At 41.3% G+C, this 25,755-nt stretch overlaps 1 protein-coding gene across 1 annotated transcript in view; it reads left to right on the forward strand.

Annotated features, from left to right (window-relative positions):
• Window positions 1-25,755, forward strand: part of LOC106094540 (cullin-associated NEDD8-dissociated protein 1) — a 183,183-nt gene that overhangs the window by 54,857 nt on the left and 102,571 nt on the right. Inside the window, exon 4 of the mRNA XM_059366116.1 lies at window positions 5,194-6,558. Within this exon, the coding sequence (XP_059222099.1) occupies window positions 5,194-6,558 (1,365 nt within the window). The remainder of the gene's footprint in view (window positions 1-5,193; window positions 6,559-25,755) is intronic.

Below are 25,755 nucleotides of genomic sequence, written 5' to 3' on the forward strand. Positions count from 1 at the left end.
CCCTTGCACAATTTTATCCATTTTGCTAATTGCTTCTTCTACTCGTCTTTGCAGCTCCTGGACCTCTTCTTCATGCCCACTGGACGACTTTCCGATATCCTTGTTTAACTTGTTGTAGCCTACAATGATTTCCTGCAGCCACTTTCTATTTTTCTTGACAACTGGCAGTAACATTTCCTCCACATCGAGGTCAACTGCTTTTACTGCCAACAAATGTTCAAGGTTTTTCAATTTCTCCAACAGAGAATCCGATTGACTCCTTGTGAACATTTTTCTTTCAATTTTAAATCACTTACACTGATTCGATACGTGTATTAAATCTTTGTTTATTCTTTACTACTTTGCAAGAATCACCAACTTTTACTTTAAACACACTTAACCGTACCGAAGGTTCGAAGGACCAAATGAATAAAACGAGTTTAATCCCGGAGTACTTTTTTGATACTCATTTATTTCTTCAAAATCTCATCCTTATATATAAACTTAAAACTAACTACAAACTAAATATCCTAAGAAAGGCAGGCAAATCTAAAAATAATCACTTTGGGAAAATAAGATCATAAACAAAGACGATAAACATCCTATGCAGATACTAAATAAATTTGTCCAGCTGCAAGCCATATGCTTGCCATTCAGACCGCTGTGTTTTCTGATAATCCCTAACTATTTCCTTATCTACGCACATTAAAAACTATCTTCCACTTATCCCTGTGCGATGCGTTGGCTAGGTAAAAATATAAACTCTTATCACATTTATGCCTGCCCTTAAAACTATCCTTTAAAATAAACAAAAAATGGAAAGTATCTTATCTATTCGTTCTCAAGGCTAAAACATTTCCATGACACACATCAACTAATATCCCATGTTTAGAAATCTAAACAATCCAATTTGATTTGAACATTTCAAATGATTTTGGCAATAAGTGTAAAACCATTGCATAGCAGGAGCAATTTTTGTTATTCTTTTTCTCCTTTTATTACCAAACCAGCATTAATTTCGTTTCATAAGCTTTTGAGCTTAGATTTATGCGAAGAAATATCGCTTTCTGTCATCCATCCAAAAGAAAATAGCCCCTTGCACATATTTTGCCAGACATCCGAAATTGTTTTTGTTATCAGACATTTGTCATAGCTGTTAGCTTTTCCGTAAAAATCACAGCGTTTTTTGTGTTCTATTGCTTCAGCTTCTGTTGCTCCTTCTTCCAAGGGTTCCGACTTTGTAATTCTATGCTCAACCACATCCAGAGCTCCCTCTTAGAAATCTAGAAGATCTTTGACCTTTCGCTTCCAAATTGACTCTCCAAATCATTTTTGCAAAATTCCATTGTAATTTTCTTTTCTTGATATCTTTTTATCACAAAATCTTTTCGAAATTTTTTTTTACAAAATTTTCTCCAGTACTCTTTTTTTCACAGACTTTACAAATTTCACAGTAATTATTTTATTTTCTCCGTAAATTTTGAAATTTTGAAAAAATAATTTCTCGAACATACAAATACATAAATTCATTGCCTAATAAAATAATAATAATGAACGATACAAGTCAAGGCGTATTTACCAGGTGGCCGCATCGACCCAGCTGAGAGAATTTGATATGTCAACTCTTTTTTGAATTCGCCGTACAAAAATATAAATTTCAAAATAAATAATTTTTAAATAGTGTTTGATGCTGTTATGGTTTTTAAACTTAGGGTATATAATGGCAAGCGTCTGGCAAACTCATTCACTATCAGTTTCACTCAGGAAACTTAGGTCTATTGTGTCACCCCAGAAAGATTGAAAAAGCGCAGAAGAAAACTGATAAACTTTACGTCAGTACAATGCCAGACATAAAAATGAAGAAGATTAGGAGCCAACATGTATGACAAACGGCCAGGAGGTCTGGAGGCGCTCCCTCCAATATGCAATGTAGAGCTAAAGTAGTCAAGAATGGCGGAAGGACTTTTGCATGAAGATAATTTAGACAGGAAAATAGATTTTGTGCAGCCATAATCCTACATCTACTATCAATTTCAGGGCAGTCCCCTAATAGGTGCTCAACCGTCAATGACTCCTCCTCACCCCTACAAATCAAGCTTTAGACCGTCATGTTCCCAGCGCAATGACTTTTCAGGATATTAGTTCACCACAGGTGAGGTCCCCAAAACATACTAAGTTACCTAGTATTTTGGCAGCATACTATATATACTCTGAACGGCCACACACCATGATGACAACGTCATCCTCGTACCCAACAAACTTTAACTGTCCTTTTCAAATGACCTGAAGATCCGACAGATATCCAAGAGCCAAAAGGGGGTACGCAACCCCTCCTTGTAGTGATTGAGCTCTAATCACAATCTTCCCATTTGAGCCATTTGTTAGCATTGACTTGGTAGCTATCGACGGCTACAATAACCTTATGAAGGTTAGTTTAAAGTGGCTGTCTGCCATCGGACTTACGTAGACGTTTTCGTCCATTGTGATACCACAGGAACAGAAGAAGAAAACGCCTTCTTGTTCCTAACGTTGAACCAACCAGATCGCTTTAAAATGCCCAATAACTTGCGAATGTTCACATCCGCTAAATCAGACAGGTTCTCAAAGAAATGAGAACCTTAAGTGGAACTCCTTTTAAATGCTAGTGCGGGACACACACACGGAAGGTGTTCTACAGCCGCTTCTTCTTCGATGTCTTCATAGATTCTGCAAAAGTCGTTGCTGGCAACCTTCAGTCTGTCAGCATGTTTTTTGATCAGACAATGACCTGTCATGACGGACACAATGGCTGAGACGTCTGTTCTAGCCAATGACAGCAAAGCAGTTGATCTCTTCAAGTCTAGATTAGGCTACATAGTTTTGGAATGCTCACAGCCCCCTCTTTGTGACCATCTATCATTCGTTGTTCTTTGGACCTGGTCCTGAAAACTTAGTTTACATGTCGGTAGACATGATTCCAGTATCCCTGGAATGTGTATGGTAGTTCCTTGTCTCGCAAGCTCATCCGCTTTACAATTCCCTGGGATATCTCCAATTTGCGGAAACTTAAATGTCAGGGCGAATTGAATTTTTTTCGTCCTGTTTAAATATTTTGACATATCAAGTTCCCAAAAAGGTGCTTTGTTGTAGCAATTCGCCGATGCGGCCACCTTATTAAATACGCCTTGATACAAGTAAATATTAATTTGTTAAACACATATTTGTTATTTGTTTATGAAAAAAAAGGCGATTAATTGTAATGTGTTAATGTTAGGTTATTTAGGGACTTCTAAAAATAAAACTATATGTAAAATTTTTATGTCTATGTGAGACTCTAATCATAATGTGCTAGTTTTTTTGTCCGAGAGGAAAGTAGGGTGTATGTTGTCATAAGGTAAGTGTGTGTGGAAACAGGGGCCCTTTTTAAATGTATATTTATCTGGATTAAAGGGTCGAGGTTGGGTGGGCGAAGTGTGGTTAACCTGGTCTTCAGTGTAGGGAGTATTTGTGTTTTTCTGTTCGTGTTGTTTAATATTAAATATTCTACCATTTTTGTTTATTTGTTTATCATCCTGAGCTAATGGTGGGAGAGTTCGACCTCCTTGAGACCCGATATCTAGCACGTAACACTACTTACAAAATCCTTACTTGTTTTCCATACCACGACCCTATGTTGGTTCATGTCGGGTATTGTGTTCTCACCTAAGTACCGGCGTCTGTACAGCTCTGCCGTTGTGACCCTAAAGATTTATTTTGATCATTTTTTGGAACCTTGACCCTTTTTAATCAATACCCTTTTTTGAACCTTTGTAATTTTTGCTTGGAATCTTCTTCAAATCTGCTAACATGTTGGTATTATATTCGTTCTCCAATTCGTCGACATCAGCTGATTTTGTAGAGAAAAACACAGATAAAATGCCAGGTTACAGGTGAAGAGGCTCTGAATCATATGTCACACTTGATTGAGGGCCAACAAATGTTGATTAACCGTAATTATCCGTAAAAAGGGTTTCCCAGATCTCCAAGTCATATGCTCTTTCATTCCCCCTTACTCCGCTATGAACCAGTATCCAAACGATGCGGATTGTGCCAACCTTGGAGAAGGCATTAATCCCCTTCTTACATTCCAAAGCTGTTCGTGACCTTAGCTTCCAGGTTATTATTGCCCTCATGGCCAGTTTACTGTTCGTAAGGATGTTCACACTCGACGACCTCGCGTGAACACCACTCTATCTCGCGCATTGAGAGATAGCCCGGTTCTCTGCCTGCAGGACCGTATTATCGTCAGGCAGTCTAAAACAGATGTCAGTCCCTGGGTTTTCAATGTAAATCCCCAGGCCTACTCTGTCCTCTAGCTTTGATCCATCTGTATAGCATGATCTTCCAGATGGCAATACTAGAGTTCCGTCAATCCAGGACTGTGCCGCTATCCGCTCGGAAACCTCTTTTAATCCATCGGGGTATCCTATCGTCACCTCGATTATCCGCTATGGTATAACCTGCTCCCATCCTGTATCTGTTCTCCCATCGCCTTAAGTCTCATAGCCACAATGGCTGCCTCACACTTAATCTGTATGTCAATGGGTCGGATATCTAGAATAGTCTCCAGTGCCCTAGTGGGCGTGGTCCTCATCGCACCGCCTATGCCAAGACAACATGTTTTCTGAATCTGTAAATAAGCCGTAATCACGCTCCTGTACAGCTAGTGAACTATCCTCGGATTCAAACCCTATATCGAGCCTGCGGCCCGTTTCACAGTGCCCAGCATCTGTGAGCCTTCTCAGTACGCTCCTGAATGTGTTTCCTGCCCAAGATCACTCCTAAGTATTTGACCTTGTCAGATATCGAAATCGTCTTATTGAGGAAACGTGGTGCGTCAAATAGGCTCACCTTCGTCTTTCTCGTGAACATGCAGAAGACTGTTCGTAAGAGGCACTTGGAACAACAAATTCCATTAGACCTATACTCGTATGTATTTATGACAAATGCGTTCCATATTAGATACAGCCGCCATACAGATCTGTCGATTGCAATTTTTAAATTGATATATGGTATTTTTTTTACCAGATTTGGTTGAAATGTTAGAAAAAGAGTAATACATATTCGAAAAAATCAAAAATAAGACCTTATTTACATTTGATGTGGTTATTTTACTCATATACATATTTATTTGATATGTTTACCATTACTTACAGTTATAACAATTCAGTTTACTGACGTTTTATCTTATTGCAGATTCTTGATATGTGTTTGAAATATTTGACATATGATCCAAACTATAACTACGAGGCAGATGATGTTGAATGTAGCAATGCAATGGATACCGAAGAAGATGATTATGAAGATAGTGAAGAATATAGTGATGATGACGATATGAGCTGGAAAGTACGAAGAGCGGCTGCTAAATGCCTTGAATCAATAATTGCTACCAGACATGACATGCTTGAGGATTTCTATCATAACTTGAGTCCACCACTAATTGCGCGTTTTAAAGAGCGCGAAGAAAATGTTAAATCCGACATTTTTCACGCATACATTTCGCTATTGCGAAATACGCGCTCTGTGGCTGAAATTTCCCAAGATCCAGACTCTATGGAGCAATTGCCATCACATTTGTCAGATCTTATTGAGCAAATACCCCATATCATTAAAGCTACTTGTCCCCTTATGAAAGAAAAGTCAATGAAAACAAGGCAGGACTGTTTCCTGCTTTTAAGGGAACTTCTAAATGCCGTACCTGGATCATTGGGTCCATATTTGGATAGTATTGTACCAGGAATACACTTTTCTTTAAGTGACAAAAACTCAACTAGCAATATGAAAATAGAAGCACTTGCTTTTATGTATGCATTGCTTCAAGGTCATCAACCGTATGTTTTTCCCAAGCATATACAGGTATTGGTTCCACTTGCAGTAACTGCTGTATTTGATCCTTTCTATAAGATTGCAACCGAAGGACTTGTGGTTTTACAACAGCTGGTGCAAGTTATTCGGCCGTTAGACGGTTCCAACATTAATAATGGCCTGTTTGATTTGCCTGCAGTAGCTTCACAGGTTTATTCAGCCACAATGCAAAAGTTAAAAACAACTGATGTGGACCAAGAGGTAAAGGAGAGGGCTATTGCTTGTATGGGGCAGATTATAGCTAACATGGGAGATCTTCTTCAATCCGAGGTCGTTATCTGCTTGCCAATTTTTTTAGAACGTTTGCGGAGTGAAATTACACGTCTCAGCTGTGTGAAAGCTTTAACAATGATTGCTGCATCTCCTTTGCGAATTGATTTAACACCTATTATAAACGAGATTATGCCTATATTGGGATCATTTCTACGTAAAAATCAGCGTGCTTTAAAGATTCATTCCTTGGATTTACTAAACAAACTTGCGGAAAACTATTCGTTGGATATTTTTGGTCCTCCATTGTTGCAAACAGCTATTGGTGAAATGCAACCTCTTATAACCGACTCTGATCTGCATGTTGCACAATTTTCATTGATTCTTCTGACAACTACTGCACGTAAACATCCAAAGGCTTTAATTGGAATACACGATCAATTTTTACCAGCGGTATTGCAACTGCTGCGTTCACCCCTACTTCAGGTAAACATCATAAATGTATTCTGCATTATACTTAACTTTCTTATGTGGTTAATATACTATATTTACAAATTATTTCGGTTATTATTGCGTTAAAAATTAAATTGGCTTTCCGGAGTAAAAAAAACGTATGGTTAGATACTATATTATATCTGGCATCAGATAAAATTAGATCAGAAAAATTTTCATTTTTAACTTGATCTAATTAGATCAAATTGGGTCTGAATTGACCAAAAATTTGATACAATTATTTTAATATAAGCTACAATTTGATCTCAAATTTGTTCCAGATACAAATTTGATCCGAATTGATACAATTATATCAGATTAAACATAATTTCATATTATTGATGTAAAAAATGTATACATAATATAACAAACAGAAACATTTAAGGGAAATCTATAATTCGGATGAATGAATACAAAAATAATGCTTAATATAACCAAAAAAAAAATTCTAAAACAAGCGGAAAGTTTGGAAATAACTACATTTCTAAACAAATGACAGCTAAGCTATGTGATTCACCAGTTGTCAGACTTACGAATGAGGAAGAGATGTATTAACCAGAGGGATGCGCAGCACGTCCCCAGCCTTTATTTATGGTGGTGTTTCCCCGCCTGATTCAGATAGCGACAGTGTCAATGTCATCAGTCATGGTCGCCGAATCGGCAGATGGGGACAGCGGGCAGTAGTTAGCGAGGGCTTTGCTCTAGCAAGAGGATCGACAAAGCAATCCGGGGAACGACGAAGGTGACAAAGGAATATGCACAGGCAGCGCATCGGGTGAAAGTGCTAGGTGCTGGAAAGAATATAACTTACATTGCAAGCACTTCCACTGAAGGAAAAGAGCTCCCCGCATTCAAGTACTCTGGGGGTACCAAGCCAGCCCTCTCGCAATGGAGACTCCAGAGAGTGTCCTGCGGAAGGAGTCTTCATGGAGAACTGTGACTTCCAAGAAGATGCCACAGCCGTCACGGAAGGGGAAGATGGTCGTTGAAAAGGTTAGGAGCTGCCCTCTTACGCCAGAATGACAAGGAAGCACAACAGAAATGAGATGACTTATGCAGTCATCAATATTGGCTGTGCATCCGGTAGGATTCCATCAGATCACCGGTCCCAAGTGGAGGATCTGGTTAACGATCGGATTTTCGAACATGTGTGGAACTGTGTAAAAGGTCCACCCATACAAATGATGAGCTGCGAGTATATCTTTACGCTGCGTTTTGCGTCGACGGAATGTATTGATACCGTAAAAGAACTCGTCAGAGGTATTCACGCTCTCTGGGAAGGCGCAGAGCTCAACCTGGTGAGAAAAATTAATATTCCTCAGCTCACAAAGGCGACAGTCTTCATCGAGGGATGGGGCAGTAAATTTGCGACAGAACGCATGTTGGGATTCTTGGGCAAGCAAAACCAAGGTATGGTCGCAGAGAAGTGGTCTTCCACAGGGAGGAGAAGGAGGAAAAAACTCTCCTTGTGGTTGGCATTGATCAAGTCTCCGTGACGACTAAAGGCATGGCGCACTACGGGAGCAAAGCTGTCTTTTTCAAGATTGGTAAGACTAGGATAGGCAGAAATTTTCATTCTGCGACATCAGGACGTGCAGTGGCAGTTGACTCAACACCGCCCAATAAACAGGGGGCTGACAACGAGACAATAATGACATATCTCAATATTGGAAAGACTAGAAGAAGCAAAGATCCTAATACTAAAATATCAGGCAGTGCAGTGGCGAGAGACCCAACACAGCCTAACAAACAGGATCCCGACGACGGACCCATCACCGACTTAATGATTCGGAATACTGGGATAGGTAAAGATCCTAATATTGGAATATTAGCAACGCAGCGACAGGAGTCTCAATGCAACCCAACGAACAGGGAGCCGATGACCATCACCTACTCCCAAGAATCCCATTTACTTAAGATTTGGAAGGCTAAGATAGGCAAAGATCCTAGTATTGAAACATCATGCAGTACAGGGAATGGAAACCCAATGCAGCTTAACGAACAGGGACCCGACGATGGAACCATTACCGACTTTATAAAGAGTCGGAAGACTAGACTAGACAAAGAACCTAAAACGATGACATCAGGCCGTGCAGTGACAGGAAAGTCAATGCAGTCTAACAGTGAATGGGCATCCTACTCCCAAGATGCCCATTTACTGGAGGACCAATTATTGGGGGATCCAGATAAACCTCCACCGGAGCGAGACCGCTACACACGCATAATTCAGGAGCAATGGACGACCCGGACTGAACCATATCAACTACCAATTATTCTATGATAACACTGGTACTCGGCCGAGGACCTGCGTTATTTGTCATAAACATTTGAATTATATATTGTCCCCAGAGTTGTCAACGTCGGACGCAACAGTGGTGAGATAGGGAGACGGTGGAGAATACCTGGCATCACTTTATCTGACTTTCAACTCTCCGACACCGCCACCAACGTCGGAGATGCAACGGCTGGTGAGGAAAGCAAAACAGACAGGAAACGAGGTACTAATAGGGTGCGATGCGAACTCTCACCACATTTCGTGGGGTACAAACACTTAAGCGGGGCCAAGCCCTGGCAGAGTTATTAAATACTAACGACCTAATTACACTTAATATTGGTAACACCGCTACCTTTGTTAATAGGACTAGGGAGGAGGTATTAGATGTGACGATATGTTCTGAAAATCTAATCGATGAGGTTCAGGATTGGAGGGTCTCCATGCAACGCTCTTTTTTTGACCATCGCTACATTAGGTTTAGAATAGGACGGCCAGCGCCGAATCCGATAAGCTTCCGGAATAAGTTGAAAACCAACTGGACAAAATTCGGAAGACTACTCAGAAGAAGACTTAGGCAAGATAATTTAGATTGTCCAAGCTCAGAAGACATTGACGAAAATGTCAACAGGATTACGACTGCACTGGTGGGGCCCTTCGAAGATAGTTGTCCTCTTCGGGAGGAAATCAGCCCAAAAAAAACCCTGAATGACCGGGGTGATTCGCAATATTGGAAAAGAGGTCCGCAGACTTTTTAACAGAGCACGTCGTAAAGAAGCGAAAGTTTATTAGGATGTGTAGTACACACGGCTCAAGGAATACAATAAGATTACCAGAGCGGCAAAATGTGCCTCCTGGAAGCTTTTCTGCAAACAGGTCGATAGCGATAATTATGCCGCCAAGATCAAAAACCCATGTCCAAACTGAAACTTTAGTAGACGACATGAGAGTGAAAGCAGAAAACCCATTTTCCACAGGATACGAAGGCACTCACGGAGACATCAGAATCTTGGAATAATGATGTTGATCGAAGGTTTATAATTAACGGAATTTATGGAGAAGGAATCCTTGAGGAGCTTCAATCCAATATTTCCGGCGTTACTACAGAAAGAGGCAGACTATCTGGTGCCTCGCCTGGTCAAAATTTCACAGCGTGCATAGGACTTGCATATACTCCGAAAGCCTGGCAGGAGGCAAGGGTGGTGTTTATACCCAAGCCCGGCAAGGCAAGTTATGCGACACCAAAGGCCTACAGACCCATAAACCTTACGTCCTTTCTACTCAAAACCATGGAACGTATTGTGGACACCATGATAAAGAGTAGGACATCCAGCGAACTGCTAAAATACAATCAGCATGCCTATGTCCAGGGATGGTCAGTGGAGACTGCCTTGCACGAGGTTGTGCATAAAAAACAAGAATCCTTCGATGCCACAACGTACACACTGGCGGTATGCATTGACATCGGGGAGCTTTTAACAATGTGCGGACCGACACTCTGATCCAATTCTTAAAACAGTATCGGGTGGACCCAGCCCGTAGAGACTGGATAAACCATAAATATAAGGCAGAAAGTGGAACAGGGCACGCCACAGGGGGGCATTTTATCGCCACTCCTATAGGTTGTTGTTTTGTTGTTGTTGTAGCAGTTTATTGTGTCTGCTTGATTCTGCTGAGTGTCAAGACCTAGGAACTCTGCGATTAAGATGGGATGCGTCCACAGGGATCTGGGTCTGAGTCGAGTGGGTCTGGTCGGGCAGTTAAACAGGTGACGTGTATCGTGCGGTCCCTGGTTACAATCGGGACATACATCTTGCACGTCGGCATCAATCCTACCTTTGTGGGAATTGAGGCGGCTGCATCTGGCGGAACGTAATTGAGCCAGAACTACTCTGGTTTGACGGAGGAGGTCGATTTCTTCAGGTGAAATGGGTGGCGGTCGTTCTTCAAGGACTACATTCATCTGGTAGCCAATTACCGCATCTGCTACCGCGAATGTTGTCTAGACCTGCTTGATCTAGAGGTTCTCTCTTGTAGCGCTGAACCTCACGCTCTAAATAATGTAGCTCTACCTTAAGGCTTCTGGACGGTGTATATCTATCCACAAGGTGATGATTTGGATGGTTTCTGCGATAACAGCCCAAAAGGTATTGCTTGGACAGCATGTAGTTATGTCTTTGCACTGGTAGAATCTTTGTCTCCTGATGTAGGTGGTCCACATGGGAACTGAGGAGACAGCCCGTTGCAGTTCGGAGAGCGGCATTCTGACAGATCTGAATATTATTTCACTGCGTGTCACAGAGTTGACGAGACCACACTGGCGCTGCATAACATACCACAGACTGGCCAATTGCTTTGTACGTGGTCAAAAAAGTTTCTTTGTTTGCACCCCAAGTGCTGCCAGCAAGTGACTTGGACACCTTGTTTGCGAGTTTGACTTTATCGCAAATTGCTGTGCCATGTGGGGAGAATGTGTAAGAGCTGTCAAATGTGACGCCAAGTATTTTGGGACACTTGATGTTCGGAATCATTTCTCCATCGACCATCACAGTCATCTCAGTATTCACCTCACGCGTATTTGTAGTGAACAATGTGGCTGAAGATTTGGTGGCGGATATCTTCAGATTTCTTGCAGCGAAATATGAGGCAAGCTCGTTGAGGTAGACGTTCAACATATCGCAGATGTCATCAATGGGTGGGGGCCTGATGCCATGATCGTACAATCGTCCGCATATGAAACGATCTCTTTGCCTTCTGGAGGGGGTGGAATGGAGGATAGGTAGAGGTTAAACAGTGCCGGAGATATCACCCCACCTTGGGGAACTCCCTGATTCACTCTACGGTGTTTCGACTTCCTATCCCTAAATTCCACAAATGACTGGCGACCACACAGATAATTCGCGACCCATCGTTTCAGGCTTGGCTGGAGGGACGTGTTGGCGATGTCATCAAATAATTTGGCATGGCTGACCGTGTCGAATGCCTTCGAAAGGTCCAGTGCCACGAGGACCGTCCTATCACATGGCCTGGGTCGATTGAAGCCACGGCAAATGTGTGTGGTGATGGCATGCAAAGCTGTTGTTGTGCTGTGCAGTCTCCGAAATCCATGTTGATGCTCGGCGAATGGAAATTCTCCTACGAGGCTCGGGAGGAGTAATGCCTCAAGCGTCTTTGCCACTGGTGAGAGAAGGGAGATCGGTTTGTACGATTCCCCCAAACTAGGGTCTTTCCAGGCTTCAGTAGTGGGATCACTCTGCCCATTTTCCAGACATCGGGCACTATAAGAGTGTTCAATGACAGGTTGAGGACAGTGGTAAGGTACTCAACTCCAGGTGAATCCAGATTCTTCAACATCAATGTAGAGATTCCCTCGGGGTCCAACGCCTTGGAGGATTTGGCGCCACGGATGACATTCGTAACTTCGCCCACGGTAAATTGTGATGGCTGTTCATCGGCTCGGAGACCACAAATACGGCGAATGGCTCTCCTCCTTGCCTTGTCTCTCTCGGGATGCACAATAAATTGACGGTTGAACAACCTGGCGCATCTCTTCGGATCAGTCACGGTTATCTCGCCAAAAGTGACGGGGTTCGAAAGTGACTTAACAGTGGCCCACAGTTTGCCTACACCGGTGCCTAAGTTACATTGCTCCAAGTGCTCCAGCCACAAATTCCGCTTATGTTCGTTGACTACCCTGTTTATTTACAGATTCAGCTCGCTGATTCTGGGTTTAGCGGGGTCCGTAGCACGAATCCCATCACGCTCGTCTGCGAGTACTACTGCGTGCGCCGGGAAATTGGGTCGCACTTGGGGTATTCGACCGGCTGGTATAAAGCGAGCGGCTGCTACGTTAATAATGTCTCGGAATTTCCTCGCCAAGAGGCCACAAGCACATCAGAAGGGGGTGACAGTTCACTGAAGCGGCGATTGGTATACTCTCTGAAGCCAGTCCAATCGGCCTTCTTATAATTGATAAACGTCCGGCGCTCAGAGGTTATGAAATCGGGTGGTCGGTCGATGGTGAGAATTATGGGGAGGTGGTCTGCCAGGATACGTCACTCAGGAGATTAGGGGATGCAATTGAGATGTCTGGCGAGCTGCTGCACCTCCTCGTAATCCTAGTGGGGGCATCCTCATTCACCGTGCAAAACGTGGAGCTATCTATCTGCTCTGCCAAAGCTATGCCACGCTGGTCGTTACCTAGGGGAGAATGCCATGACGTGTGATGCGCATTAAAATCCCTCAGAATCAGACGATTATGGCCAGATAGCTACCCACTTATGTCGGGGTTGTAAGCCTGGCCATTAATCGGGACACAGCTACAACCGGCGGTATATACACGTTGTATATCTCTATTTCGGCAGTACCAGACCTGACTGCTACCCCCATACATTCCATGTATGGGTCACTAGCGTCATGCGCAAGCGAGATAGGTCTATACTGCACGGAATGGTGTATAACGAAGGCCAATCCCCCACCTCCATTCCTTGAGCGATCCTTACGATCCTGGATCGCTGCGACCTATATGCTCTTCCGACTCATAAAATTTACGATCTCATCGATCTTGCCACGCAGTCCGTTGCAGTTTAACTGCAAGAACGATACACTTCCCGGCACTGGCCTGGCAATAGTAGGGCTAGGATGCTGTCGTTGCATAAATTATTAGATTGAAAAGTTTTATTGAAGTGAAGTTTGAAAAAATAATTTCTCGAACATACAAATACATAAAATCATTGCCTAGTAACATAATAACAAAGAACGATACAAGTAGATATTAATTTGTTAAACATATACTTCAACACTTTCCCTTGTTTAATTAAATTATATTTAAACGAGTACACAAGTACTGTAAACGTGACTTTGGTAAAGGCTTGGTCATCATATCTGCGAGTTGATTTTCAGTTGAAACTTGAGTCGTTGACAATAAACCTTCTGTTACCTTTTCACGTACGAAGAAGTGTTTTAGATCAATGTGCTTTGTTCGTTTATGAAATTCTGGATTCTTTGATAGACGAATCGCAGCTGTATTGTCTATATTTATAATTGGAATGTCCTTATAATTTATTATGTCCTTGAAAAGTCGTGTAAGCCATATTACTTCTTTTGCGGCTTCACTTGCAGCTATAATTTCTGCTTCAGTTGTTGAAGTTGACACTGTTGGTTGTCGTTGACTCATCCAAGATAAAGCTCCACCTGCATAAGTTGCAACCACACCTGTTGTAGAACGTCCTGTAGTGACACATCCACCATAGTCAGCATCGCTGTAACATTCTAATAGCTTGGGTCCTTCTTTATTATAAGCTATTCCAACATCTATGGAACCAGCTATATATCTGAATACTCGCTTGAGCTTTTGAATATCTTCACAAGTGTAGTTGTCAAGGTGTCTTGATAGATAACCGACACTATATGCCAAATCTGGTCTTGTTCCTAGCATCAAATACATCAGAGCACCTACAGCTTGTCTATAAGGAAACTCGATTCGTGCTTTCCCTGGTTTTGACATGCATTTGACTGTATTTTCCATTGGTGTTGAAACTGGACGACACTCTGAGAAATTAAATCTTTCCAAAATTTTCTTGGCATAAGACTTTTGAGAGATTCTAATTTGATCATTGCTGTTTTCAATTTTTATACCAAGAAAGTATGAAGCTTCATTAGAATCGATCTTGAACTCTGATTTTAAACTGTTGAGAAAATGCTCAAGTTCTTCTTTGTCTGATGCAGCTACTAAACCATCATCGACATAGAGAGCAAGGATTAACTTTTTACCATCTTTCTCTCTTATAAACAAACAGCTATCTGCAGAGTTGGCCTTAAATCCATGTTTCTTTAAGAAATCTCCCATTCTTTTGTTCCAACATCTGGGTGCTTGCTTCAAACCATAGAGACTTCGTTTTAACAGACAAACTCTATTTGATCCATCGTTAAAACCTTCTGGCTGTTCCATGTACACGGTCTCGTTCAATTCACCGTATAAAAAGGCTGTAGACACATCAAATTGTGACAAATGTAGTCTTTCAGTTGCAGCAATACTTAGGACAGAGCGTATACTAGACATTCTTGCTACTGGACTGAAAGTTTCATCATAATCTTCACCTTCCTTTTGTTTAAATCCTTTTACAACCAGTCTTGCCTTGTACTTTTCAATGGTGCCATCTGATTTTGTCTTCACACGATATACCCATTTCGAGGGAAGTGCCTTTGCTCCATTAGGAAGATTCGTGAGTACCCAAGTTTTGTTCTCAATCAATGAATTCATCTCTGATTTCATGGCTTGTATCCAATTGATTCTCTCTTCACTTTCAACAGCTTCTAAATATCTTGATGGAGGTTCGGTTTGACAAACAAAATCATGTGCCATCATCACCATCTCATCGCTGACACAATTTGATATAATTACAGTACGATTTCTTAAGCGTTTCACAATAGTATTATCGCACGTATCATCTAATTCATCTCTTCGACGCTTTTTACGTTGGATTTCTTCAAAACCTTCAAAGTCTTCTAAATCACTTGTCGAATCTTGATTTTCGTTGTCGCCATCTTGGAGTTCGGCATCTTGCTCTTCGAAATCCTCTATATCATTTGTGGAATCTTGATTTTCGTTGTGGCTTTCTAGCGGTTCGGCATCTTGCACCGCTTTCTCTTTAACTAATTCTTGTTGGTATTCATCTTGTTCTTCACCTTCGTGATTATATGGACCAATGCGTATTGATATTTCTTTCCCATTTTTTTCTTGGATATTATTGGAATTCTTGTTGTTTTGCTCTTCATCTTCTTTAACTTCTTCATTAGCACAACCATTTATTTCTTCGGAAAATATCACATCTCTTGATATTTCTACTATATTTTGTTCTTTAATATAGACACGATATCTACTGTTGCCTTCTTGTCCATTTTCTTCCTACGCTGACTGGGAACATGAACATAGCATTTTGATCCAATAATTCTTAGGTGTTTAATTCTAGGTTTCTTGTCGCACCATAGCTCAAATGGACTTTTATCCTTTTCTGACGATTTTCCCGTTCGATTTAAAATATATATGGCTGATTTCACAAATTCGGCCCATAACGACAAAGGAAATTCAACATTCTTGTTTGAGTTCATGAATGTTCTTGCCATCTCTACAATGGTTCTATTTTCTCTCTCAGCACCACCGTTCTGTTGAGGTGTATATGGAGCGGTAAACCGTTGACTTACTCCATGTTTTGCCAGAATTTTCTTCACTTCTGCATTGTTGAATTCACCACCATTATCACTAAGCAATGTTTTAACTGTGTGTCCTTGAGATCTGGCATGTGCAAGCATTTTTATTAATGTATCCTTCACATCTGATTTGTTCTTCACAACATATCCATAACGAAATTTTGTGTAATCATCCTTATAAACGACAAGATATTTATATTCTCTAAATGAAGAGGGAAATGGTCCGCAAACATCTGTCGATATTAATTCTCCTGGAGCTTTTGCAGTCTCACGTCTTCCAAATGGTAATCTTGACAACTTACCAAAAACGCAAGGCTCACAGATTTCACTGTTGTTCTTTACTCGAATTCCCATCTCCTTTTCTAATTTCTCCTTTACATGCCGTTTATCTTGATGTCCCCATCTTTCATGGTATAATTGCAGTTTTGAATTTTCTACAGAGAATGAAACACACTGATTTGCAGACACGGGTCGAAAATCTATTCTGTATAAAGTTCCATTTGGCTCACGGTGTCCACATAAAATTGTTTCTCCATTGAGATCTAGCTTGCACTTTTTTATTGTCGAATAAAACTTACTTGAGGGGTTTCTGTCATGTGAAGCCAATACAGAAAAAAGGTTTCTTGATATACCAGGAACATACCAAACATCATACAACTCCACTGTCTTCTCAGCATTGTTTACTTTTGATAAAACTTGAATTGTTCCTTTTCCCATTGCACTTAAAGTCTCTTTACCAGCAGCTTGTATTGAATGTGGTTCTTTGAATGCTTCGTAGTCAATAAAAAATTCCTTCGCATTTGTTACGTGCCTTGTTGCACCATTATCAACCCACCAATCGCTGAGAGATGTGCTCAAATTAACTTCATTTGACACCGAATGAAGAGCAACATTGGAGTGCGATGTATTCAATTGTTTTGACTTACTTGGCTTTCCATCAGCTATCCACTTTCTGCAGTCTTTAATCCAATGTCCCTTTTTCTTGCAATAGTGACAAATGTCATCTTTCTTGCCATTTGCAAAATTCTTATTTTTCCGCTTCTCATTTAGAACCAATGCTTCTTGTTTCTCCGAAATCGTGTCTTCAGATTTCTTAAAATTTCTTTCAAATAAACAAAGTTGCATAAGAAGTTCATCTAACGACTTATCTTCATCTCGTGTGAGCATCATCCAACTGGATTTAAACATTTCAAATGATTTTGGCAATATGTGTAAAATCTTGCATATCAGGAGCAATTCTGGTAATTTTTTTTCTCCTTTTATTACCAATTACAGCATTGATTTCGTTCCATAAGCTCTTGAGCTTGGATATATGTGTAGAAACATCGCTTTCTGCCATCCATTCGAAAGAAAATAGCTCCGTGCACATCTTGAATAATTGATCTTTAGATGTCGCTTCAAATTGCTGATGCAGCGCTTGCCAGACATCACATGCAGACTCTTTATCCATTATTAATTATTAATGGAGTAATGGATCATAAGTATTACATTGACATTTTAAAGAGGAATTTAAAAGATAGTGCTGTAAAACTTGGGCTTGGTAATAACTTTCAATATTATCAAGATAATGACCCCAAACATTCTGCTTTAAATACCAAGATGTGGATGCTGTATAACTGCCCCAAAGTCATTAAAACTCCTCCTCAAAGTCCCGACTTGAACCCAATTGAACATCTTTGGGAACATCTCGAACGCAAATTGAGAACGCGCAATTTTTCGAGCAAGAGTCAAATGCAACAGGTGATAATGGAGGAATGGACTAATATAGACCAAAATATAACCGCTAAATTAGTCCAATCGATGTCAAACCGTTTAAAAGAAGTTATAAGACGCGGTGGTCGAATAACAAAGTATTAATTTTTTTAAATTATGTTATTTATTTTTTTGCAATGATGAATACTTTTTTTGTTTAATTTTTTGTGTTCAGCTGTAAAATGGCCCTTTTTGTTCCAATAAATACTATTTTTTTCTTTAAAAACAATGAAATTGTGTACACATATATCACACAAGCACTACTGCATCATTAGTTTAATATGTTTTTATTCCAATTGTCTTTTGTAGACTTATTAAAAAAAAAACATTGAATGAATACTTTTTTTGACCGCTGTACTTCAACATAAATTGCCGTACGGGAGAGGTCGGGGGGTCACATAGTCCGACGACGGCGACGCTTGTGACCCACTGCTGGCTATGTTCGTACAGCACCTTGCGACATAGCCAGTATGACTATACTCCCGTAGTGAAGTTGGGCCAGAGCAAGAACGGAAATGTACCCACTCCATGCACCGGTTACACCTCACCGACACCGACCGATGATGAAGGCGGTTCTGGCAAACCGAACAGAACCAGGGTCCGGGGTTCTTTTCAATCCCGGCGCGGACCAGGAGCGTGCGGAGAAGGCACTCCGGGATGTGCCTCTCCCATGACGAAAAAGGTGATCACCATAAATGACCTATTACGGATGCTGACTGAAGAGGGGTTTGAAACTGTCTGCTACGCAGACGATGTTATAATAATTCTAAGGGGTAAGGATCGGAACGAGATATGCAGAAGGGCCAAAAGGGTCTTACATATGACATATGACTGGGCTATTCCCAGAGGTCTCAATGTTAACCAACAGAAATCTGCCAAGACTGAAATCAGCCTGTTCATTAGGATGACGAAGGTTGGCCAATTTAACGCACCATGTTTCCTCAATAAGACGATTTCGATATCTGACAAAGTCAAATACTTAGGTGTGACCTTGGACAGCAAACTGAATTGGAAGTGTCACATTTAGTATGGTACTGAGAAGGCACACAAATGTTGGGAAGTATGTAGACGGGCTGTATGCTCGAAATGGGGCCTGAATCCGAGGATAGTCCACTGACTCTATAGGAGCGTGATTAGACCAATACTTACGCCTCAGTAGTTTGGTGGGCTGCTATGGAGAAAAAGTGCAACATAAGGACAATACAACAGGTTAAGAGACTATTCTAGATATCCGACCCATTGGCATACAGATTAAGTGTAAGGCAGCCACTGCGGTTATGAGACTAAAGGCGATGGAAGCAGCTCATTCCATCGCGGTATAAACGAGGCGACGATAGGAAACCAGGAAGGAAGGGAAGAGATTTTCGAGGCACTGCTGCCAGCGGCACAGACTTGGACTATCGGACAGTAAAATGGGCCTAAGGGCATTACCTACCAGGAGTGTAAAATCACTAACAATCTTGGAATGTAAGATGCAGACAAAAGGAAGTAAGAAGAAGGTCAGTATAGCTATTGGTATCATAACGGGACACATACTACGAGCTCACTTATGTAAAAATCGGTGCGGCAAGTGATAGCATGTGTAGGGCATGCTGGGAATACGATGAGACGTTGGAGCAATTCCTTTGTCATTGCCCGGCTTTCGCGTCCAACACATACCGGTACTTAGGTGGAGACACAATATCAGACATGAACCAACTTAGGGGAGTGGCATTGAAAACAATTAGGGAATTCGTAAGCAGCACGGAATTCCTAACTTAACATTTTCTTTTTAGAGGTTATTTTTTAGTTTTTAGAGCGCACAACAAGCCGATTACTGGCTTAGGTGCATGTCCATAGTGGCATGGGGCAGATTAATATCTGCACCCTCTTTTCAACCTAACCTATGTCTCCTCGAATTATCCAGTCGTATTCGATGCCTTTTGGGATAAGATTTTTGAACTTTGTTTGTAGCAGATTCTTGTTTGAACCGTTGAGTGGAGCGAACGTTTTGTTATTTCGCTCCGTAAGAATTTTGCTGTAACTCGTAATAGGTCATTATTTTTGAAAGAAAAATTTAAGTCACTAAAGGATAGCTACGATTCGGTGGAGGTATCCATTATGCGGTTGATGATCTGCTTCTGTTTCCAGTGGAGCGGCAGATATAGAGCCCGGGAGAAGGGCTCTATATCTGCCGCAGGCCGTATTGCCTGCTACTGAAACCTCGCTACATTCGATATTTTCTCATTTTTCAAGTTGTTTGACTGTTAGGGCGAATATCATTAAATTTTCGATTTCTGCCTGTTTCTTTTTCGAAACGGCTCAATGATCGGAGATGCAAATGGAAAAGGAAAGCCAAAGATAGCAACACACATTAACCACTATAGGACGCGTTTCGTCTTTGGTTAGAAGACGTTTCAACCATATTAGGTGTGATGGCTTAAAGGGCCGTTCGTTGGTATGTTGTATTTGAATCGTTTTAATAGCGAAAACGCTTCTATGATACTATTACCACATTAATCACGCTCATCAACCTTGTCTATTAGCTGTACTTTTTCCCAATGCATGTATTCTTGTGTAATGACAGACATTCTTTCTGTACAAAATTACATTTCTTCCGTACTACACATGATTTTGGACATCTGTTGAAAGTTGTATTGATGGCTTCGAACGCTAGACAACGACAACGGCTCTCGCTGTTGCTCCGGGTTCGAATCCCGGCCGGGCTCTGCCTGTTGGGGCGAATATCATTAAATTTTACAATTTCTGTCTGTTTCTCTTTCGAGACGAGTTCAATGACCGGAGATGCAAATGGAAAAGGAAAGCTAAAGATAGCAACACACACCAACCATTATGGGACGCGTTTCGTATTTGGTTTCCATATTTTTGATTAAAATATCGATAACTATCAGTACTATTGTTAATTTCAGTAACTTTAAAGTAAAAAACATACATTTCAATCTCAAGTTCCTAGTTTTTGCAAAATAAAACAAGAAAAGAAATATAGTTCGAAGGAATATAGACAAGTTGACCGACGAACCGTCAAGCAAACGTCCTTGAAAAGTTATAAGTGGGCCGTCTGCCTGAAGGAACTCAGAGGCAAATCAGACTTTACTGGTCACAATTCATACATACTGCGGGACGCCGTGATTTCTGCGGCAAATTAATTTAATTAAAGAACCACGTAACATCGGCCCAAAAGAGGATAAATAAGTTTGCTAGCAAAGAGTATCCAAAACCATTGCCCTCAAGGATAGTCTTCGGTTACATGCAATTCCACGAGTCCAGCCCTAATGATTCCGCCAATATTACTGGTAAGACTGCGAGAAATATGTTTATGGAACATTTTATCCCTCAATCGACGCACTTAAGGGGTTTTTCGTTCGTTCGTATTTTGGCAGGAACATAAGAAAATTTAAGCCGAATATTTAGACAAATGGCCAGAAGGTGGAACTTCCACCTGTTTTAAAAAGTTTTTTAATTGAAAATAATATTGAAAAACTGCTGTTCGCTTTTTAACTATTGGCATTCTTCTGTCAGCTTTGATTTTTTTTTAATGTTTGCAAATGGCAAAACTTAGTCAAAAAATCGAGAAAAAAAAATAACAATCGATATTTAGCCTAAAAATTAAATATCGATAGAAAATAAATAACAATCGATATTTAGCCAAAAAAATTAAATATCGATAGCACCATCGATATTTTGCCAGCTTTACTACAGGCTCCACTAGACGACAGAAGACTGGTCAGCAGGGGCTTTCGACGAAGACACCTGGTTCGAGTCTTAAGGACAAGGCTGAATCTATTCTTTCTTCGCATGCCTACAATTTTCCCAGGCCATCGGCCTTCCCCGGCAAACTAACACGCTCTTTAAGAGGTTGGAATAATAGAAGACGCATCGCTCTCATGTTTATTGAGAGGCTTGGTGCGAATGATCCTAAGACTCTCACTAATACTCTCACTAGACTCTCACTAGAGTGCACAGGCTACCCCAAAGACTACACGTCCAGATTCGGAAACTGCACCGCAGTCATCCAAAAGGCTGCAGTCCCCTGGAGGTCATCCCACGCCTAAAAGAACTAGGGCAAACAATTGTAAGATGGGTCCAAGAACCTTTGCTAATGTCGCTAGGGACAGTTTGGTGATGGCAGTTGTCGACAAGGGAGAAGAGCAGGGCTGCATACCTATTGGGTTGCCCAAGAAGTAATTGCGGATTTTTTAAAAGAAAGTAAATGGATTTTTAATAAAACTTAGAATGAACTTTAATCAAATATATAATTGCCATTTTGTTCTATAACCTTTTGCCATCTTAATGGCAAATTTAGTATTCCACGCTAATAGAACTTCTGGCCTTTATCTGCAAAAAACTGAACCAAGTGCGATTTTATAGCCTCATCATTGCCGAAAGTTTCACCATTTAAGGAGTTCTGCAAAGATCGAAATAAATGGTAGTCTGATGGTGCAAGGTCAGGGCTATATGGTGGATGCATTAAAAGTTCCCAGCCAAGCTCACTCAGTTTTTGGCGAGTGACCAAAGATGTGTGCGGTCTAGCGTTGTCCTGGTGGAATATGACACCTTTACGATTGAGCAATTCTGGTCGCTTCTCCTTGATGGCTGTATTCAATTTGTCCAATTGTTGACAGTAAACATCCGAATTAATCGTTTGTTTCCTTGGAAGCAGCTCAAAATATACCACACCCTTCCAATCCTACCAAACTGACAGCATAACCTTCTTTTGGTGGATATCAGCCTTTGAAGTGGTTTGAGCTGGTTCACCATGCTTGGACCATGATCGTTTTCGACTAACGTTGTTGTAAACAATCCATTTTTCATCTCCAGTTATGATTCGTTTTAAAAACGGATCGAATTCATTGCATTTAAGGTGCATATCACAAGCGTTGATTCGGTTTGTTAAATGAATTTCTTTCAATACATGTGGTACCCATATTAAAATTGACGCCAAACAAACAAATGAAAACAAAATTTCGCGCACTTTTTTTCTAAAGCAAGCTAAAAGTAACAGCTGATAACTGACAGAAGAAAGAATGCAATTACAGAGTCACAAGCCGTTGAAAAAATTTGTCAACGCCGACTATATTACTACTATATTACCGACAATTACTTTTTGGGCAACCCAATATTTGGCTTTATCTATTTCTCGTGTGTAGAAAAGTAGAACAACAACATTGCAAAGGTATTTTAAACAGGGAAAATGCCGCACAACTGCTTTATACCTACTTGAGCTTATGACGCATGTGCGCGGTGTATTGTTTACAATAACGATGACCCTTTTTACTATGTCATAAAACACATGTGCGCTGTCTGCGTTAAAAAATAAACAACCACAACAATAGGTTATCCTTTTGTGTGCAGAGTGGGTGCTTGACGTAACTTCTTATTTTCTCATTTTCTTCCCAAAAATCTTTTTAATTTTAATTCTTCTAACAAACCCATCATAAATAAAATAGCAGTAATTGTCAGAGTTTTCAGCAGTAAGCCAGCTGTTCTGAAATCCGGGTCGACGCAGTCCGAGTTAGGCGTGGGCGACGAACGCGCATGTAACACCTGGGAACAACGAAACGGTCGGTAGGACGTCGAAAATCCTTGGAGGAGATCCGGATTGTGAGAGGACGAGGCTATTACTGAAAGGAAGTAAGAAGGAGGTCAGTATAGCTATTGGTATCATGATGGGACACATAGGACTACGAGCTCACTCATGCAAAATCGGTGTGGCATGTGATAGCTTGTGTAGGGCATGTGGGGAAGACCAAATTGATCACGTTGTGATAGATGGAAGGCATTCATCTAGCGTGTTAGATGTACGATAGATCCGTGGAGCGAATATAGATTCGGATCATTACCTTGTTGCAGCAAAGGTTCGCACCCATTTGCACATAACGAGGAAAATGCGATCTGACACTGCACGGAAGCTGGAAATTGAAAAGCTTCAAACACAACAAATGGCAACGGCGTGCTTCACTCGACAGACCCAACTGCTTGATGAAAGCACACCTCATTCCGATGATATAATGGCGCAGTGGCAAACTATTGCCAACTCCGTGGAAAATGCCGCGAAATCCGTACTTGGGTACCGGAAGCCTCCTCCAAGAAACCCATGATGCGACCAAGAGTGTCGAGATTCCACTGAAGCCAAGAATGCGGCATATAGAGCAAACCTGCAATCAGTAGCAAAGCGCCAGATGAAGGAGAAGTATCGGGAGAAAAGGAGAGAGGAGAAACGTCTATTCCGCAGAAAGAAAAAAGGAAATGGAAGACGTGAGTGTGAGCGAATTGAGATATACAGGAGTCCGAATGAAGTCCGGGAATTCTATCAAAGAATTAAACATCAAACCGATGGCTTTGGTGCAGGCACATCCTCCTGCAGAGACAAAGAAGGAAATCTGGCAACTGACGCAGATAGCATGCTGAGGATATGAAAAGAACATTTTACCCAACTGCTAGTGTCCGACGTTGGCGGCGAAGAGGATACCGCAGAACCAATCCCTGCTGATGGTATAGAATGTTTACCTCCTAGTCAGAATGAGGTCGAAGTAGCAGTGACCCGACTAAAGAACAATAAAGCAGCAGGTGCCGACGGGTTACCCGTTGAACTATTTATGACCGGAGGCGACACGCTGATAAGGCGTATGCATCAGCTTATCTGCACAATCTGGCAAGAAGAACGCATACCCGGTGATTGGAACCTCAGCATACTATGTCCCGTACACAAGAAAGGCGACAAGACTGAATGTGCCAACTACAGAGGAATAAGTCTCCTGCCCATCGCATACAATATACTCTCGAGCGTACTGTATGAAAGATTAAAACCTAAAGTCAATGAGATAGTTGGGCCCTACCAATGCGGCTTTAGACCTGGTAAATCCACCCTGGACCAGATATTCACACTGCGCCAAATCCTGGAAAAGACCCGAGAAGGACAAATCAACACCTACCATCTCTTTGTTGACTACAAAGCCGCTTTTGATACTCCTTTACGTTCAAAGGTATTTCAAGCCATGTCTGAGTTTGGTATCCCTGCAAAATTAATAAGACTCTGCAGGATGACACTTTCTGATACGCGTTCCTCAGTAAGAATAGGAAAGAATCTCTCCGAACCGTTTAATACCAAACGAGGTTTCAGACAAGGAGACAGCCTATTGTGTGATCTCTTTAATATCCTACTGAAGAAGATTATACGAGATGCAGATGTGAATATATATGGCACACTAATCATCACAAGAGAACACATGCTATTCGCCTATGCTGACGACATCGATTCCATAGGTCGGTCACCGGAAGTAGTAACTGCAGCCTTTAAAAGAATCGCAGCCTTTAAAAGAATCGCAGCCTTTAAAAGAATCGAAAGCGAGTCAGTGAAAATGGGTCTGGCAGTAAATGGAGATGAGACGAAATGGATGGTTTCAACTCCCAAAGCCTCGCGTAACCGAGCATATAAAGAAAATGGAGGAGATTGGGAACTACCTCGGCACCGACGTAACCGAATCGAATGACACCAGTTTTGAGATAAAGCGATGAATAATACTGGCAAACAGATGCTACTTTGGACTTAGTAAGCAGTTTAGAATCAAGGCCACCTCTCGACAGACAAAGATTACACTATACAAGACACTGATACTACCCGTGCTGTTATATGGTTCTGAAGCATGGGTACTTGTGAAAGCCGATGAGGCAGTGCTTGGAGTATTTGAGAGAGAGATTCTTCGTAAAATATATGGACCAATTTGCGATAATGGAGAATATAGGCGACGTATGAACCACGAGCTGTATGACGACGATAGCATAGTTACACGCATCAAAATACTACTGCTGCGTTGGCTAGGTCATGTTGTCAGAATGGATGAAGAAGCTCCAGCAAAGAAGTTTTTTGAAGGCAATTAAGGATTCTGTAAGTAGGACGGAATTCCTAACTTAAACATTTTTTTATCGGGGTTACTTTATAGTTTTTAGAGCGCACAAGT

The sequence above is a fragment of the Stomoxys calcitrans genome, chromosome 3, assembly GCF_963082655.1.
Source record: "Stomoxys calcitrans chromosome 3, idStoCalc2.1, whole genome shotgun sequence".
NCBI lineage: Eukaryota > Metazoa > Arthropoda > Insecta > Diptera > Muscidae > Stomoxys > Stomoxys calcitrans.